The sequence below is a fragment of the Dendropsophus ebraccatus genome, chromosome 10, assembly GCF_027789765.1.
Source record: "Dendropsophus ebraccatus isolate aDenEbr1 chromosome 10, aDenEbr1.pat, whole genome shotgun sequence".
In the NCBI taxonomy this organism is placed as follows: domain Eukaryota; kingdom Metazoa; phylum Chordata; class Amphibia; order Anura; family Hylidae; genus Dendropsophus; species Dendropsophus ebraccatus.
The window spans coordinates 6,223,712-6,242,367 of NC_091463.1; the positions used below are offsets into that span (position 1 = coordinate 6,223,712).

Sequence of the window (18,656 nt, forward strand, 5' to 3'; positions counted from 1 at the left end):
GGCGTCTTATAGACATGGAGGGTAATAGGGGGCGTCTTATAGACACAGAGGCGCGATAGGGGCGTCTTATAGACATAGAGGGGTGATAGGGGGCATCTTATAGACATAGAGGGGTGATAGGGGGCGTCTTATAGACATAGAGGGGTGATAGGGGGCGTCTTATAGACAAAGAGGGTGATAGGGGGCGTCTTATAGACATGGAGGGTAATAGGGGGCGTCTTATAGACACAGAGGCGCGATAGGGGCGTCTTATAGACATAGAGGGGTGATAGGGGGCGTCTTATAGACAGAGGGGTGATAGGGGGCGTCTTATAGACATAGAGGGGTGATAGGGGAGTGTTATACACAGAGGGGTGATAGGGGGCGTCTTATACACATAGAGGAGGGATAGGGGGGCGTCTTATAGACAAAGAGGGTGATAGGGGCGTCTTATAGACAAAGAGGGTGATAGGGGCGTCTTATAGACAAAGAGGGTGATAGGGGCGTCTTATAGACAAAGAGGGTGATAGGGGCGTCTTATAGACAAAGAGGGTGATAGGGGCGTCTTATAGACATACAGGGGTGATAGGGGAGTCTTATACACATAGAGGGGTGATAGGGGGCGTCTTATAGACATAGAGGGGTGATAGGGGAGTCTTATACACATAGAGGGGTGATAGGGGGCGTCCATATCCACAGGAGAGGGGACAAGTGTGAGATTGTGGGGGTCTGGAAATCTCTAGATCGGCGCCCCAACTTCTTTGTTATAAATGGAGTCGTGGGTCTGCACGTGACCCACAGCTTTACTCATTCCCTATGGAGCCAATGGAAAGAATCGAGTGCTGTACTCGGCACTCTCTGGTGACTCCATAGAGAATGAATGGAGCTGACTCCTGCAAACTCCTCACTCTCCTGCAGACTCTCTGACTGATCCTGGTTGATCTTGACCCTGGATGCCTCTGAGTAGCGCTCCACCTCTGACATCACACATTGCTCTGCCCTTATGAGGAGACAATATGGTGACATCATTGGAATATGCTACCACCCTCAGAGTGGGATCTGGCACCGCCGGGTCTATTCTCACCCCTGATCCTAAGGAATGGATCAATTGCAAACAGCGGGCTCAAAGGACAACCCCAGACCCAACCTCATAAGAGCGGCCTCTCTGCTATTCAGTAGTTTCTTACCTTCAGGAATGGCGGGTATCAACCAATATGGCTGTCACTATTTATCCCAGGTTGTCAGCAATCTTTCCATGTCCCCTGGTTATGGACTTCAGTACAGTCAGGATCCAGAGCTGCTCTAGTTACACAGCAGAAGAGGATCACTAAGCAGACTTGCCTTTCAGGAGCCAGGGAAAGCTGAGTAACATCCCCTTAGAGAGATATAGTGGCAGCCATATTGGTTGTCATCCGGCTTTCTCAGAAACAAGAGGCAGATGAAGCCCTGAACTAACATGACCCCCACCCTGAGGTATTTACAGCGCTGCTGAGAGCCGGGCACCTGCTTCACTTCATCAAGACGTCAGAGCTGGCACCACCCGTGACTACAAATCCCAGAATCCTCTGAGCCCCAAGGTTTAAATATCCATGTCAGGCCTCAGGTTACGTTCCAAGTGGATGTGCCCCCCGATTGGACGGCTCGATGGCAGGGCGCTGTGATAGGTGGACAATGGATAAACACACAGGGTCCTCCGCCTTTACTAAATATAACTCGGGACATGTGGCAAGGCACAGCCAGACCACCCCCCACCCAGGCTGCCCCCCGGCTGGACACACACAACAAGGCTCTGCAAGAAACCTGTGCCCACTGCGTCGGGGGTTGTGTGAAGATGCCAGCCCCCCAGAAGCGGATCAGAGCCCGGGATCGGAACAATGTGCTGGCCCGACCGGAATTCATGTCCCTGAACCAGCCGCAGCCTTCACCCCAAGACAGCCGAAACTTTAACAGGAAGCAGAGCGGGCAATATGGTAACTCCAGCGAGGCCGCCCGTGAGAGGAGGCAAAGCCAGCAGCTGCCCGAGGAGGACTGCATGCAGCTCAACCCATCCTTCAAAGGCATCGCCTGGAACTCGCTCATGGCCATCGATATAGCCATGTCCAAGAGCCTCGGCGTCTGCGCCCACACCACCTCCTCCTGGGGCAGCGCCCGCTCCATGGTCACCCTCATCGGAATAACCAGCCATGGCTTCCTCTGGATCCTGGGAACCATGATCTGCCTGTGGAACAGCAACACGCTGGCCGGTCAGGAAGTCCTGGTGAACCTGCTGCTGGGTAAGACGTGGCCTCCACCGACCACCGCCACCCCCCTCGGGAGGCTTCACGTAACTCTGCTATAAGGTGACATTGTTGCCTAATGGAAGGTTTTGCAACTTGCTAATACTTAGTGTCGTAATTCCACAACTTTTCCCGATCTCTGCTTGCTGTCAGTGAATGAGGATCCTTTCAGTTATCCATTGGAGTTTGTTACAATATTCTTCAGTGGTTGCAAAACTACAATTCCCAGCATGCCCTGACACACGAAGGCTGGGAGTTGCAGTTTTGCAATCACTGAAGAGGCACAGATTGGTCATTGGTCTAAACCAGTGCTTCTCAAACTGTGAGCCGGGCCTCACCAGTGAGGCGCCCCCTAGTTGTTGGTGAGGCCCAGCTGGGGAGCTAGGTTTAACACAGTAACTATGATCTGCACAGTCCATTTGCTTTTTGCAGAAATCTCTATTTTAACAACATTATTAATTTATTTTGTACTTAATTTATCAGTATCTAGAGCTTGGGAGACAGGTGAAAGGCGGCCCTAGCATTATCTTCAGCTTGTAAATGGACCTCACCGCAGATGGTGAGGCCCAGGCAGCCTCTTGGTCAGTCTGGTGAGGCCCTGGCATCCTCTTGGTCAGTCTGGTGAGGCCCCGGCACCCTCTTGGTCAGTCTGGTGAGGCCCAGGCACCCTCTTGGTCAGTCTGGTGAGGCCCAGGCACCCTCTTGGTCAGTCTGGTGAGGCCCAGGCATCCTCTTGGTCAGTCTGGTGAGGCCCAGGCATCCTCTTGGTCAGTCTGGTGAGGCCCTGGCATCCTCTTGGTCAGTCTGGTGAGGCCCGGGCATCCTCCTGGTCAGTCTGGTGAGGCCCCGGCACCCTCTTGGTCAGTCTGGTGAGGCCCTGGCATCCTCTTGGTCAGTCTGGTGAGGCCCAGGCATCCTCTTGGTCAGTCTGGTGAGGCCCAGGCATCCTCTTGGTCAGTCTGGTGAGGCCCTGGCATCCTCTTGGTCAGTCTGGTGAGGCCCGGGCATCCTCCTGGTCAGTCTGGTGAGGCCCCGGCACCCTCTTGGTCAGTCTGGTGAGGCCCTGGCATCCTCTTGGTCAGTCTGGTGAGGCCCTGGCATCCTCTTGGTCAGTCTGGTGAGGCCCTGGCATCCTCTTGGTCAGTCTGGTGAGGCCCAGGCATCCTCTTGGTCAGTCTGGTGAGGCCCAGGCATCCTCTTGGTCAGTCTGGTGAGGCCCTGGCATCCTCTTGGTCAGTCTGGTGAGGCCCAGGCATCCTCTTGGTCAGTCTGGTGAGGCCCAGGCATCCTCTTGGTCAGTCTGGTGAGGCCCTGGCATCCTCTTGGTCAGTCTGGTGAGGCCCAGGCACCCTCTTGGTCAGTCTGGTGAGGCCCAGGCATCCTCTTGGTCAGTCTGGTGAGGCCCTGGCATCCTCTTGGTCAGTCTGGTGAGGCCCAGGCATCCTCTTGGTCAGTCTGGTGAGGCCCCGGCAGCCTCTTGGTCAGTCTGGTGAGGCCCTGGCATCCTCTTGGTCAGTCTGGTGAGACCCCGGCATCCTCTTGGTCAGTCTGGTGAGGCCCAGGCACCCTCTTGGTCAGTCTGGTGAGGCCCAGGCACCCTCTTGGTCAGTCTGGTGAGGCCCAGGCACCCTCTTGGTCAGTCTGGTGAGGCCCCGGCAGCCTCTTGGTCAGTCTGGTAAGGCCCTGGCATCCTCTTGGTCAGTCTGGTGAGGCCCAGGCATCCTCTTGGTCAGTCTGGTGAGGCCCTGGCATCCTCTTGGTCAGTCTGGTGAGGCCCAGGCACCCTCTTGGTCAGTCTGGTGAGGCCCAGGCATCCTCTTGGTCAGTCTGGTGAGGCCCTGGCATCCTCTTGGTCAGTCTGGTGAGGCCCAGGCATCCTCTTGGTCAGTCTGGTGAGGCCCAGGCACCCTCTTGGTCAGTCTGGTGAGGCCCAGGCATCCTCTTGGTCAGTCTGGTGAGGCCCAGGCATCCTCTTGGTCAGTCTGGTGAGGCCCAGGCATCCTCTTGGTCAGTCTGGTGAGGCCCAGGCATCCTCTTGGTCAGTCTGGTGAGGCCCTGGCATCCTCTTGGTCAGTCTGGTGAGGCCCTGGCATCCTCTTGGTCAGTCTGGTGAGGCCCTGGCATCCTCTTGGTCAGTCTGGTGAGGCCCCGGCATCCTCTTGGTCAGTCTGGTGAGGCCCTGGCATCCTCTTGGTCAGTCTGGTGAGGCCCAGGCATCCTCTTGGTCAGTCTGGTGAGGCCCTGGCATCCTCTTGGTCAGTCTGGTGAGGCCCTGGCATCCTCTTGGTCAGTCTGGTGAGGCCCTGGCATCCTCTTGGTCAGTCTGGTGAGGCCCAGGCATCCTCTTGGTCAGTCTGGTGAGGCCCTGGCATTGTCTTGGTCTGTTGGGTGAGGCTTCAGTAGAAAAAGTTTGAGAAGCATTGGTCTAAACAATCCACAAAAAGCTTAAAGGGGAACTCCAGCTAAATGTTTTTTTTTTGTGTGTGTTTTTCAAATCAGCTGGTGTCGGAAAAGTATATAGACTTGTAATTTACTTCTATTTAATAATCTCCAGTCTCCCAGTACTTATCAGCTGCTGTATGTCTTGCAGGAAGTGGTGTATTCTCTCCAGTCTTACAGTACTTACCAGCTGCTGTATGTCCTGCAGGAAGTGGAGTATTCTCTCCAGTCTGACACAGTGCTCTCTGCTGCCACCTCTGTCCATGTCAGGAACTGTTTAGCGCAGGAGAGGTTTCCTATGGGGATTTGCTGCTGCTCTGCACAGTTCCTAACATGGACAGAGGTGGCAGCAGAGAGCACTGTGTCAGACTGGGCAGAATTTTTTGGTATTCAGTGACAGCAAGCAAGTGACAGGAATAGAAACTCGATTAGAAAGTTGCAGAACTATTTATTATGTAAGTTAGTTAGTAAACAAGACCCCACTTCTCCATTCTTTCCCTGATGGGTCAGGGGGTGGGGGACCCCTGATCCGGTGCCACCTGCAGCATATCCTGGAGATAGATAACTAGAACATTTTCCCTTTAAGAGGTTTCTTCAACATTACATAAGACATGGCCGGTTCTCAGTTTGTGTCTGGTATTCTATTTGTGTCTGGAGTTCCATTGAAGTGAATGGAGCTGTAGCACCACACATGACCTGAGGACAGGGGAGGAAAGCATAAATGATGGATAACCCCTCAGTCCTGGGGACGTCATCTTCTCTCACATTCAGTTATGTGTGATTCCTGGGAAGCAGCGTGACAACCAATATGGCTGCCATTACATCACCCAGAGATTGGATCGCTCCTAGGTGACAACCATGAAGAGCAGTGCATTGTGGGGTGGCAGGTCACATGTCTGCTAAAGGGGTGGAGCTAAGCTACTGTCTGTATCCAAGGGCGACCAAAAATGTTTATTTAAATAATAACAAGAATGAAGATGAAAAATGACAAAAATCCTGAAGCAGAGATGTGAGGTGTGAGAAGTAAGGTGTGAAGTGTGAGAAGTAAGGTGAGAAGTGTGAGAAGTAAGGTGTGAGAAGTGAGGTGTGAGATGTGAGGTATAAGGTGTGAGGTATAAGGTGTGAGATATGAGGTGTGAGAAGTAAGGTGTGAAGTGTGAGAAGTAAGGTGTGAAGTGTGAGAAGTGAGGTGTGAAGTGTGAGAAGTGAGGTGTGAAGTGTGAAGTGTGAGAAGTGAGGTGTGAAGTGTGAGAAGTGTGAGAAGGTGTGAAGTGTGAGAAGTAAGGTGTGAAGTGTGAGAAGTGAGGTGTGAGATGTGAGGTGTGAGAAGTGAGGTGTGAGAAGTGAGATGTGAGAAGTGATGTGTGAGGTGTGAGGTGTGAGAAGTGAGGTGTGAGAAGTGAGATGTGAGAAGTGATGTGTGAGGTGTGAGAAGTGAGGTGTGAGAAGTGAGGTGTGAGAAGTGAGGTGTGAGATGTGAGAAGTGATGTGTGAGGTGTGAGAAGTGATGTGTGAGGTGTGAGATGTGAGAAGTGAGGTGTGAGAAGTGAGGTGTGAGATGTGAGATGTGAGAAGTGATGTGTGAGGTGTGAGATGTGAGGTGTGAGAAGTGAGGTGTGAGATGTGAGGTGTGAGAAGTGAGGTGTGAAATGTGAGGTGTGAGAAGTGAGGTGTGAGATGTGAGGTGTGAGATGTGAGAAGTGATGTGTGAGATGTGAGAAGTGAGGTGTGAGAAGTGAGGTGTGAGGTGTGAGAAGTGAGGTGTGAGAAGTGAGGTGTGAGATGTGAGGTGTGAGAAGTGAGGTGTGAGAAGTGAGGTGTGAGATGTGAGAAGTGATGTGTGAGGTGTGAGATGTGAGAAGTGATGTGTGAGGTGTGAGATGTGAGAAGTGATGTGTGAGGTGTGAGATGTGAGGTGTGAAGTGTGAGAAGTGAGGTGTGAAGTGTGAGAAGTGTGAGAAGGTGTGAAGTGTGAGAAGTAAGGTGTGAAGTGTGAGAAGTGAGGTGTGAGATGTGAGGTGTGAGAAGTGAGGTGTGAGAAGTGAGATGTGAGAAGTGATGTGTGAGGTGTGAGGTGTGAGAAGTGAGGTGTGAGAAGTGAGGTGTGAGAAGTGAGGTGTGAGAAGTGATGTGTGAGGTGTGAGAAGTGAGGTGTGAGAAGTGAGGTGTGAGAAGTGAGAAGTGATGTGTGAGGTGTGAGAAGTGAGGTGTGAGAAGTGAGAAGTGATGTGTGAGGTGTGAGAAGTGAGGTGTGAGAAGTGAGAAGTGATGTGTGAGGTGTGAGATGTGAGAAGTGAGGTGTGAGATGTGAGGTGTGAAATGTGAGGTGTGAGAAGTGAGGTGTGAGATGTGAGAAGTGAGGTGTGAGATGTGAGGTGTGAGATGTGAGGTGTGAGATGTGAGATGTGAGGTGTGAGAAGTGAGGTGTGAGATGTGAGAAGTGAGGTGTGAGATGTGAGGTGTGAGATGTGTGAGGTGAGGTGTGAGAAGTGAGGTGTGAGAAGTGAGGTGTGAGAAGTGAGGTGTGAGATGTGAGAAGTGATGTGTGAGGTGTGAGATGTGAGAAGTGATGTGTGAGGTGTGAGAAGTGATGTGTGAGGTGTGAGATGTGAGAAGTGATGTGTGAGGTGTGAGAAGTGAGGTGTGAGATGTGAGAAGTGATGTGTGAGGTGTGAGATGTGAGGTGTGAGAAGTGAGGTGTGAGATGTGAGGTGTGAGAAGTGAGGTGTGAAATGTGAGGTGTGAGAAGTGAGGTGTGAGATGTGAGGTGTGAGATGTGAGAAGTGATGTGTGAGATGTGAGAAGTGAGGTGTGAGAAGTGAGGTGTGAGAAGTGAGGTGTGAGAAGTGAGGTGTGAGATGTGAGGTGTGAGAAGTGAGGTGTGAGAAGTGAGGTGTGAGATGTGAGAAGTGATGTGTGAGGTGTGAGATGTGAGAAGTGATGTGTGAGGTGTGAGATGTGAGAAGTGATGTGTGAGGTGTGAGATGTGAGAAGTGATGTGTGAGATGTGAGAAGTGATGTGTGAGGTGTGAGGTGTGAGATGTGAGAAGTGATGTGTGAGGTGTGAGAAGTGAGGTGTGAGAAGTGATGTGTGAGAAGTGAGGTGTGAGATGTGAGAAGTGATGTGTGAGGTGTGAGAAGTGAGGTGTGAGATTTGAGAAGTGATGTGAGGTGTGAGAAGTGAGGTGTGAGAAGTGAGGTGTGAGATGTGAGAAGTGATGTGTGAGGTGTGAGAAGTGAGGTGTGAGATTTGAGAAGTGAGGTGTGAGATGTAAGGTGTGAGAAGTGAGGTGTGAGATGTGAGGTGTGAGATGTGAGGTATAAGGTGTGAGGTGTGAGATGTGAGGTATAAGATATGAGGTGTGAGGTGTGAGATGTGAGGTCTAAGATGTGAGGTATAAGGTGTGAGATGTGAGGTATAAGGTGTGTGATGTGAGGTATAAGGTGTGAGGTGTGAGATGTGAGGTATAAGATATGAGGTGTGAGGTGTGAGATGTGAGGTCTAAGATGTGAGGTATAAGGTGTGAGATGTGAGGTATAAGGTGTGTGATGTGAGGTATAAGGTGTGAGGTGTGAGATGTGAGGTATAAGATATGAGGTGTGAGGTGTGAGATGTGAGGTATAAGATGTGAGGTATAAGGTGTGAGATGTGAGGTATAAGGTGTGTGATGTGAGGTATAAGGTGTGAGGTGTGAGATGTGAGGTATAAGATATGAGGTGTGAGGTGTGAGATGTGAGGTATAAGATGTGAGGTGTGAGATGTGAGAAGTGAGGTCTAAGATGTGAGGTATAAGGTGTGAGATGTGAGGTATAAGGTGTGAGATGTGAGGTGTGAGGTGTGAGAAGTGAGAAGTGAGGTGTGAGAAGTGATCTGACCACAACACTGGACTCCAAATCTGCTGCTGCCCCTTTAAGTCCACTCAAGCCTCAGGGACATCACATCCATCGCTGCTACTTGATCCGGATATGGGGGTCTGCACTATGGGCAAAACCTCCGGGCCAAGATGCAGACTCTGAACAGACCAAAACTATATATATATATATATATATATATATATATATATATATATATATATATATATATATAGTACTAAACTGTGTTCAGATAACAATGCCATATAACAATGCCATATAGTGTCCACATAACAATGAGATATTTATATAGTGCCCTTACGTCTGGGGGATGTCTTATTTTAAGTTATCCAGTAATCTTGTAAATCCTTCACTATGTCTTATTTCCGGGGAAACAGGGTAGTGCCCATATAAAAATTTCATATAGTGCACACATAATAATACCATATAGTAACCTACATAATGCCATACAGTGCCTAGATAACAGTGCCATATACTGTCTACATAACAGTACTCATAGCACCTACATAACAATGCCATATAGTGCTCACATAACAATGCCACATAGCATGCACATAACAATGCCATATAGTGCCCACATAACAATGCCATATAGTGCCCGCATAACAATGCCATATAGTGCCCACATAACAATGCCATATAGTGCCCACATAACAATGCCATATAGTGTCCACATAACATTGCCATATAGTGCCCGCATAACAATGCCATATAGTGCCCACATAACAATGCCACATAGCATGCACATAACAATGCCATATAGTGCCCACATAACAATGCCATATAGTGCCCACATAACAATGCCACATAGCATGCACATAACAATGCCACATAGCATGCACATAACAATGCCACATAGCATGCACATAACAATGCCATATAGTGCCCACATAACAATGCCACATAGTACCCACATAACAATGCAATAAAGTCCCCACATAACAATGCCATATAGCACCCACATAACAATGCAATAAAGTCCCCACATAACAATGCCACATAGCATCCACATATTAATGCCATATAGTGCCCACATAACAATGCCACATAGCACCCACATAACAATGCCATATAGTGCCCACATATTAATGCCATATAGTGCCCACATAACAATGCCATATAGTGCCCACATAACAATGCCACATAGCATGCACATAACAATGCCATATAGCACCCACATAACAATGCCATATAGTGTCCACATAACAATGCCATATAGTGCCCACATAACAATGCCATATAGTGACTATATAATAGTGCTGTACCTTGCTGTCCCCAGATGACAGTTCCATACAGTGCCCACATGACAACGTCATTCAGTAGCTACATAACAGTGCAGTATTTACATAACATTGCCATTGTGTTTACATAACAATGCCATATAACGTATGGGATCCTATATGTTATGTATATATTAGGGGACGGCTGCTTATCCTCCGCAGAGCTCGTCCACCTTTCTAACAAGCTTTGTCTTCATTCTTCACAGTCCTCCGCATCTCTGCTTACTGTCACACCCTCTAAGAACCCATCCTGATCATGTGACACTGCAGGACCTGCTGGATACCAAAACAAACAATTGAACTCATTCACTGACAGCAAGCAGAGATCCTGTACATAATGAGGATCTGAAACACAATGGATGAAATGCGCACCTGACATAGGTCCCCGCTGTTATAGTGTTAGGTCCCCCTAGGTGAGAGGTGGACCATACTCCATCCTATACACCGGCATAGTGTGGTTCCCCGCAGCGTCCCCCCTTTTTCTGCAGTCCTGTTAAGCTCTTGTATTCTAGAACATTCCGTCCCGAGGCCGTGAGATCCCCGAGTGTGACAGTGAGCAGAGCCGTCCTCAGTGTTTACACCACCACATCCAGCAGCGCTCACACTCACTGCACAGGGCCTGGTGACGGCCCATTCTCCCCAACAACCCCCCTGATCCTGGTTATTTGGGTCACAGAACATCAGCACCGGATTAGGTGATCAGTGACTGACTGCACCACGTGCAGCTATTCTGGGGGTTGTCACCGACCAAAGTGCTGACACCTCAAAATGGTCTGATGCTGAATCATAAGAGCGCAAGGCGGTGGGAGTACGGAGTGACCGAGACCGGGGTTATAGCTGGGGCCAGTGTATATATATTGTATATAAATATATATACACTCACAGTATCTGATTCACTGCTAATCACCTACACAGAATGGAGAAGGGGGTAATAGTTCTGGTCCCGGCTGTGGGTTTCCTCCTTAGTTGTCCCGGCTGTGTGTTTCCTCCTTAGTTGTCCCGGCTGTGTGTTTCCTCCTTAGTTGTCCCGGCTGTGTGTCTACTCCTTAGTTGTCCCGGCTGTAGGTGTTCTCCTTAGTTGTCCCGGCTGTGTGTCTCCTACTTAGTTGTCCCGGCTGTGTGTTTCCTCCTTAGTTGTCCCAGCTGTGAGTTTCCTCCCGAGTTGTCCCAGCTGTGTGTTTCCTCCTTAGTTGTCCCGGCTGTGTGTTTCCTCCTTAGTTGTCCCGGCTGTGGGTTTCCTCCTTAGTTGTCCCGGCTGTGTGTTTCCTCCTTAGTTGTCCCGGCTGTGTGTCTCCTCCTTAGTTGTCCCGGCTGTGGGTTTCCTCCTTAGTTGTCCCGGCTGTGTGTTTCCTCCTTAGTTGTCCCGGCTGTGTGTCTCCTCCTTAGTTGTCCCGGCTGTGTGTTTCCTCCTTAGTTGTCCCGGCTGGGGGTTTCCTCCTTAGTTGTCCTGGCTGTGTGTTTCCTCCTTAGTTGTCCCTGCTGTGTGTCTACTCCTTAGTTGTCCCGGCTGTGTGTCTACTCCTTAGTTGTCCCAGCTGTGTGTTTTCTCCTTAGTTGTCCCGGCTGTGTGTCTCCTACTTAGTTGTCCCGGCTGTGTGTTTCCTCCTTAGTTGTCCCGGCTGTGTGTTTCCTCCTTAGTTGTCCCTGCTGTGTGTCTACTCCTTAGTTGTCCCGGCTGTGTGTCTACTCCTTAGTTGTCCCAGCTGTGTGTTTTCTCCTTAGTTGTCCCGGCTGTGTGTCTCCTACTTAGTTGTCCCGGCTGTGTGTCTCCTCCTTAGTTGTCCCGGCTGGGGGTTTCCTCCTTAGTTGTCCCAGCTGGGGGTTTCCTCCTTAGTTGTCCCGGCTGTGTGTTTCCTCCTTAGTTGTCCCGGCTGTGTGTTTCCTCCTTAGTTGTCCCGGCTGGGGGTTTCCTCCTTAGTTGTCCCGGCTGTGGGTCTCCTCCTTAGTTGTCCAGGCTGTGGGTTTCCTCCTTAGTTGTCAAGGCTGTGGGTTTCCTCCTTAGTTGTCCAGGCTGTGTGTTTCCTCCTTAGTTGTCCCGGCTGTGGGTTTCCTCCTTAGTTGTCCCGGCTGTGGGTTTCTTCCTTAGTTGTCCCGGCTGTGTGTCTCCTACTTAGTTGTCCCGGCTTTGTGTTTCCTCCTTAGTTGTCCCAGCTGTGTGTTTCCTCCTTAGTTGTCCCGGCTTTGTGTTTCCTCCTTAGTTGTCCCGGCTGGGGGTCTCCTCCTTAGTTGTCCCGGCTGGGGGTCTCCTCCTTAGTTGTCCCGGCTGGGGGTTTCCTCCTTAGTTGTCCTGGCTGTGGGTGTTCTCCTTAGTTGTCCCAGTTGTGTGTTTCCTCCTTAGTTGTCCCAGTTGTGTGTTTCCTCCTTAGTTGTCCCGGCTGGGGGTCTCCTCCTTAGTTGTCCCGGCTGGGTGTTTCCTCCTTAGTTGTCCCGGCTGTGTGTCTCCTCCTTAGTTGTCCCGGCTGTGTTTTCCCTCCTTAGTTGTCCCGGCTGTGTGTTTCCTCCTCAGTTGTCCCGGTTGTGGGTTATATTCCTGTATATAGTAGCAGCATTATAGTAGTTATATCCTTGTATATAGGATCAGTATTATAGTAGTTATATTCCTGTATATAGGGGGCAGTATTATAGTAGTTATATTCCTGTATATAGGAGCAGTATTATAGTAGTTATATTCCTGTATATAGGAGCAGTATTATAGTAGTTATATTCTTGTATATAGGGAGCAGTATTATAGTAGTTATATTCCTGTATATAGGGAGCAGTATTATAGTAGTATATTCTTGTATATAGGAGCAGTATTATAGTAGTTATATTCCTGTATATAGGAGCAGTATTATAGTAGTTATATTCCTGTATATAGGAGCAGTATTATAGTAGTTATATTCCTGTATATAGGGAGCAGTATTATAGTAGTTATATTCCTGTATATAGTGAGCAGTATTATAGTAGTTATATTCCTGTATATAGGGAGCAGTATTATAGTAGTATATTCTTGTATATAGGAGCAGTATTATAGTAGTTATATTCCTGTATATAGGGAGCAGTATTATAGTAGGTATATTCTTGTATATAGGAGCAGTATTATAGCAGTTATATTCTTGTATATAGGAGCAGTATTATAGTAGTTATATTCCTGTATATAAGAGCAGTATTATAGTAGTTATATTCTTGTATATAGGAGCAGTATTATAGTAGTTATATTCTTGTATATAGGAGCAGTATTATAGTAGTTATATTCCTGTATATAGGAGGCAGTATTATAGTAGTTATATTCTTGTATATAGGAGCAGTATTATAGTAGTTATATTCTTGTATATAGGAGCAGTATTATAGTAGTTATATTCCTGTATATAGGAGCAGTATTATAGTAGTTATATTCCTGTATATAGGGAGCAGTATTATAGTAGTTATATCCCTGTATATAGGAGCAGTATTATAGTAGTTATATTCCTGTATATAGGAGCAGTATTATAGTAGTAATATTCCTGTATATAGGAGCAGTATTATAGTAGTTATATTCCTGTATATAGGAGCAGTATTATAGTAGTTATATTCCTGTATATAGGAGCAGTATTATGGTAGTTATATTCCTGTATATAGGAGCGGTATTATGGTAGTTATATTCCTGTATATAGGAGCAGTATTATAGTAGTTATATTCCTGTATATAGGAGCAGTATTATGGTAGTTATGGAGAAGGTAGAACAATAGAGGCGGTCACTCACCACAGAATGCCGAAAAGTCCTTTATTCATCCGGCTATGAACATAGCAGGGAAGGGGGAAGGTGGAGGAGCGGGTACAATCAGACAAACGTTTTCACGCTATGCGCGCTTCGTCAGGTCTGGCGTGCGTAACACAGGTGGAGGTGTGTTTATAGGTCATGTGAGGACTTTTCGGCATCTTCTGTGGTGAGTGACCGCCTCTATTGTTCTACCTTCTCCATGTTGGACTGTATTCTTTGGAGTTGAGCACCTCCACTAGCCGTACATCTCATCCAGACTTCAGCTTACCGTCCACCGAATTGCTCACATATTGTGGATAGTTGTAGTGCCAGCCAACTTGCTTCTACCTTGTACCACATTATGGTAGTTATATTCCTGTCCAATGGCTGAATGATTTACAGACAATCCTTCTTATCGGGTGGATACATGGAGGACATGTTTCAGCACATTCTCCTTTCTTCTCTGGCAGCGCTCTTTCTGGACATCCTCACCGTGGCTGGACTACAGAAGCTGATGAAGCGACGTGGCCCATATGAAGTGACACCTAGTATCTTGGATTACCTTGTTCTCGATGTCTACGCCTTCCCAGCAGGACATGCCAGTCGAGCCACTATGGTGACTAAATTCTTTCTCAGCCATCTAGTACTTGCCATCCCTCTGCGGGTGCTATTGGTCCTGTGGGCTTTTAGTGTTGGACTGTCCCGCATTATGATTGGCCGACACCATATCAGTGATGTCATGGGAGGATTTATTATTGGCTACTTGCAGTTTAACTTTGTGGAGATACTTTGGCTCTCGTCGAGCACGTGTCAGATGTTATCCTCGCTATGGTGAACGCCTCCGCACGGACACAGGACTTCTCACCAGACTTCAGGGACTTCACTTTATTATTTTTTGATCTGGAATGGAAACTATTAAATGTCTTGCTTGTCTTAATTCATCCCTGGAAACCCAGTTCTGTTGTTTATGACCTGATGTAATCGCAACGCACAGGATCTATGTTATGGGAGGCCAGAAAAACAATGTATGGGGCCCTAAACCCGTCCCATCAGAAGCCCCCATCATCCAAGACTACAATACATCATCAGATGGTGCAAAATATCTTCTATCTATCTATCTATCTATCTATCTATCTATCTATCTATCATCTATCTATCTATCTATCTATCTATCTATCTATCTATCTATCATCTATCTATCTATCTATCTCCTATCTATCTATCTCCTATCTATCTCCTATCTATCTATCTATCTATCTATCTATCAATCAATCTATCTATCTATCTCCTATCTATCTATCTATCTATCTATCTATCTATCTATCTCCTATCTATCTATCTCCTATCTATCTATCTATCTATCTATCTATCTATCTATCTATCAATCAATCTATCTATATATCTCCTATCTATCTATCTATCTATCTATCTATCTATCTATCTCCTATCTATCTATCTCCTATCTATCTATCTCCTATCTATCTATCTCCTATCTATCTCCTATCTATCTATCTATCTCCTATCTATCTATCTATCTATCTATCTATCTATCTCCTATCTATCTCCTATCTATCTATCTCCTATCTATCTATCTATCTATCTATCTATCTATCTATCTATCTATCTCCTATCTATCTATCTCCTATCTATCTATATATCTCCTATCTATCTATCTATCTATCTATCTATCTATCTATCTCCTATCTATCTATCTATCTATCTATCTATCTATCTATCAATCTATCTATATATCTCCTATCTATCTATCTATCTATCTATCTATCTATCTATCTATCTCCTATCTATCTATCTATCTATCTATCTATCTATCTATCTATCTATCTCCTATCTATCTATCTATCTATCTATCTTTCTATCTATCTATCTATCTATCTCCTATCTATCTCCTATCTATCTATCTATCTATCTATCTATCTATCTATCTATCTATCTATCTCCTATCTATCTCCTATCTATCTATCTATCTATCTATCTATCTATCTATCTCCTATCTATCTATCTATCTATCTATCTATCTATCTCCTATCTATCTATCTATCTATCTATCTATCTATCTATCTATCTATCTAAGAAATTCAGAATGAATGCAGCACTCGTGTAGCGATGAATGTGGTGCCAGGCGGTATATACCAGCGACCACCCGGTATAGGTAATATAAATCAGAAGAATACTGCAGCACTCATGGGATAGAATTCAACACAACGTGTTTATTTCCCCAAACCGCGACGTTTCGCTCTCCACACTGAGAGCTTTTTCAAGCAGTGGTGACCACTGCTTGAAAAAGCTCTGTGTGGAGAGCGAAACGTTGCGGTTTGGGGAAATAAACACGTTGTGTTGAATTCTATCCCATAAGTGCTGCGGTATTCTTCTGATTTATATCTATCTATCTCCTATCTATCTATCTATCTCCTATCTATCTATCTCCTATCTATCTATCTATCTATCTATCTATCTATCTCCTATCTATCTATCTATCTATCTATCTATCTATCTATCTATCTCCTATCTATCTATCTCCTATCTATCTATCTCCTATCTATCTATCTATCTATCTATCTATCTATCTATCTATCTATCTCCTATCTATCTATCTCCTATCTATCTATCTCCTATCTATCTATCTCCTATCTATCTCCTATCTATCTATCTCCTATCTATCTATCTATCTATCTATCTATCTATCTATCTATCTATCTATCTATCTCCTATCTATCTATCTATCTATCTATCTAGCTCCTATCTATCTATCTTCTCTCTATCTATCCGCACTGCTATAGAGGGTACATAGGCCGGAGTCTCACCGGCATGGTGTCTTCCACAGATGGTCAGTCCTGCCGCCCGGCGGCCGCTATATTCTGATTCCCATTAAACTGCAGACATTAGATTGTGGTTCTTCTCCTATTGAGCACAGAATAGACAGAATAAAATAAATGGCCTCCATATATGTCAGACCCTGTCAGCTGGGACGGTCGCGGTGTATAGTCATCTGACTATATATATATATATATATATATATATATATTATGACATCAGAAGCCCACACTCTGACATCACTGGATAAACACATGCCTGTTGTCCACAGCCTAAAGTGACACACTGTAACAAACCCTCAGCTATTAGACGCTAGGCCTGAGAGGTTTTCATCCTATACAGAACTGGTGAATGTTCCCATTCAGTGACAACAAGCGGAGATCTATACAATGTCAAACAACTGATACCTGAGATAGACAGGCGAGTAGCAGAGGTTTCATTGATTGTGAGTGGTTGAGTCCTTTAAATGACCTGGATGGGTGTAATTTGTAGCAGAGGTCACAGCTTTAACCCTTAGTTTGATGACATAAAATATAAGTATTAAGCAGCTTAGAGTAACACAGAGATGTGGGATTGTAAGCCCTGACATATGGCCCAGCCGCCGCCAAACGCCACCGCAAGCTGCTTATTTGGTCACTGCTGGATAATTAAATGATAAAATATAATTTTCCTGGTAAGAGAGAGGATTGCCCCTTAAAGGGATAATAAGACTGATTTCCTGGGTCACAAACACAACATCAATCTCTTCTCACTGATGAAAATGCTTAAAAAACCCCAATGAGATGGAAGGTGGGGGCGCTGTTGCATTGTAGTCTATGAAGAGTGTTGTCACTAGTGATGGTAGAAAGTGGTACTGCAAGTAAGAGAGAAGGTTATGCCATCTGCCACCCATGTGTAGGGTATGTAGGTGTGTGCCCATCCATAGAGAAGATAACATACACAGCACATAACACATAGGGAAGATACGGGGTCTGCCATCCAAGTGTAGGGTATGTAGGTGTGTGCCCATCAATATACAGGAGGCCATACACTGCACATAACACATAGGAAAGAGACAGGGTCTGCCATCCATCTGTAGGGTATGTAGGTGTGTGCCCACCAATATACAGGAGGTCATACATAACACATAGGGAAGAGACGGGGTCTGCCATCCAAGTGTAGGGTATGTAGGTGTGTGCCCACCAATAGGGAAGGGACCATTCACCGCACATAACACATAGGGAAGAGACAGGGTCTGCCACTCATGTGTAGGGTATGTAGGTGTGTGCCCACCAATATACAGGAGGCCATACACTGCACATAACACATAGGGAAGAGACGGGGTCTGCCATCCAAGTGTAGGGTATGTAGATGTGTGCCCACCAATAGGGAAGGGACCATTCACCGCACATAACACATAGGGAAGAGACGGGGTCTGCCACCCATGTGTAGGGTATGTAGGTGTGTGCCCACCAATAGGGAAGAGACCATACACCACACATAACACATAGGGAAGAGACGGGGTCTGCCACTCATGTGTAGGGTATGTAGGTGTAGGCCCATCAATATAGAGGAGGACATACACCACACATAACACATAGGGAAGAGACAGGGTCTGCCATCCATGTGTAGGGTATGTAGGTGTGTGCCCATCAATATAGAGGAGGACATACACCGCACATAACACATAGGGAAGAGACAGGGTCTGCCACCCATGTGTAGGGTATGTAGGTGTGTGCCCATCAATATACAGGAGGCCATACACCGCACATAACACATAGGGAAGAGACGGGGTCTGCCACCCATGTGTAGGGTATGTAGGTGTAGGCCCATCAATATAGAGGAGCCCATACACCGCACATAACACACAGGGAAGAGACAGGGTCTGACACCCATGTGTAGGGTATGTAGGTGTGTGCCCACCAATATACAAGAGGTCATACACCGCACATAACACATAGGAAAGAGACAGGGTCTGCCATCCAAGTGTAGGGTATGTAGGTGTGTGCCCACCAATAGGGAAGGGACCATTCACCGCACATAACACATAGGGAAGAGACGGAGTCTGCCATCCATGTGTAGGGTATGTTGGTGTGTGCCCATCAATATACAGGAGGCCATACACTGCACATAACACACAGGGAAGAGACGGGGTCTGCCACCCATGTGTAGGGTATGTAGGTGTAGGCCCATCAATATAGAGGAGGACATACACCGCACATAACACATAGGGAAGAGACGGGGTCTGCCACCCATGTGTAAGGTATGTAGGTGTGTGCC

At 46.9% G+C, this 18,656-nt stretch overlaps 1 protein-coding gene across 1 annotated transcript; it reads left to right on the forward strand.

The window, feature by feature from the left end:
- The first annotated feature begins 1,296 nt into the window (after positions 1-1,296).
- PLPP7 (phospholipid phosphatase 7 (inactive)) lies at positions 1,297-14,506 on the forward strand. Its single transcript, XM_069986227.1, has 2 exons — positions 1,297-2,252; positions 14,036-14,506. Exons 1-2 carry the CDS (start codon positions 1,700-1,702, stop codon positions 14,398-14,400), a joined length of 918 nt encoding a protein of 305 aa, XP_069842328.1. The 5' UTR covers positions 1,297-1,699; the 3' UTR covers positions 14,401-14,506.
- The last annotated feature ends 4,150 nt before the right edge of the window (positions 14,507-18,656 follow it).

What these genes read in the sequence shown, in the direction of transcription:
- PLPP7 (XM_069986227.1), top strand. Translation starts at nt 1,700, where the DNA reads ATGTGGCAAGGCACAGCCAGACCACCCCCCACCCAGGCTGCCCCCCGG. An exon ending in CCTGGTGAACCTGCTGCTGG is followed by an intron (nt 2,253 to 14,035) that starts GTAAGACGTGGC and finishes CTTCTCTGGCAG; the next exon opens with CGCTCTTTCTGGACATCCTC.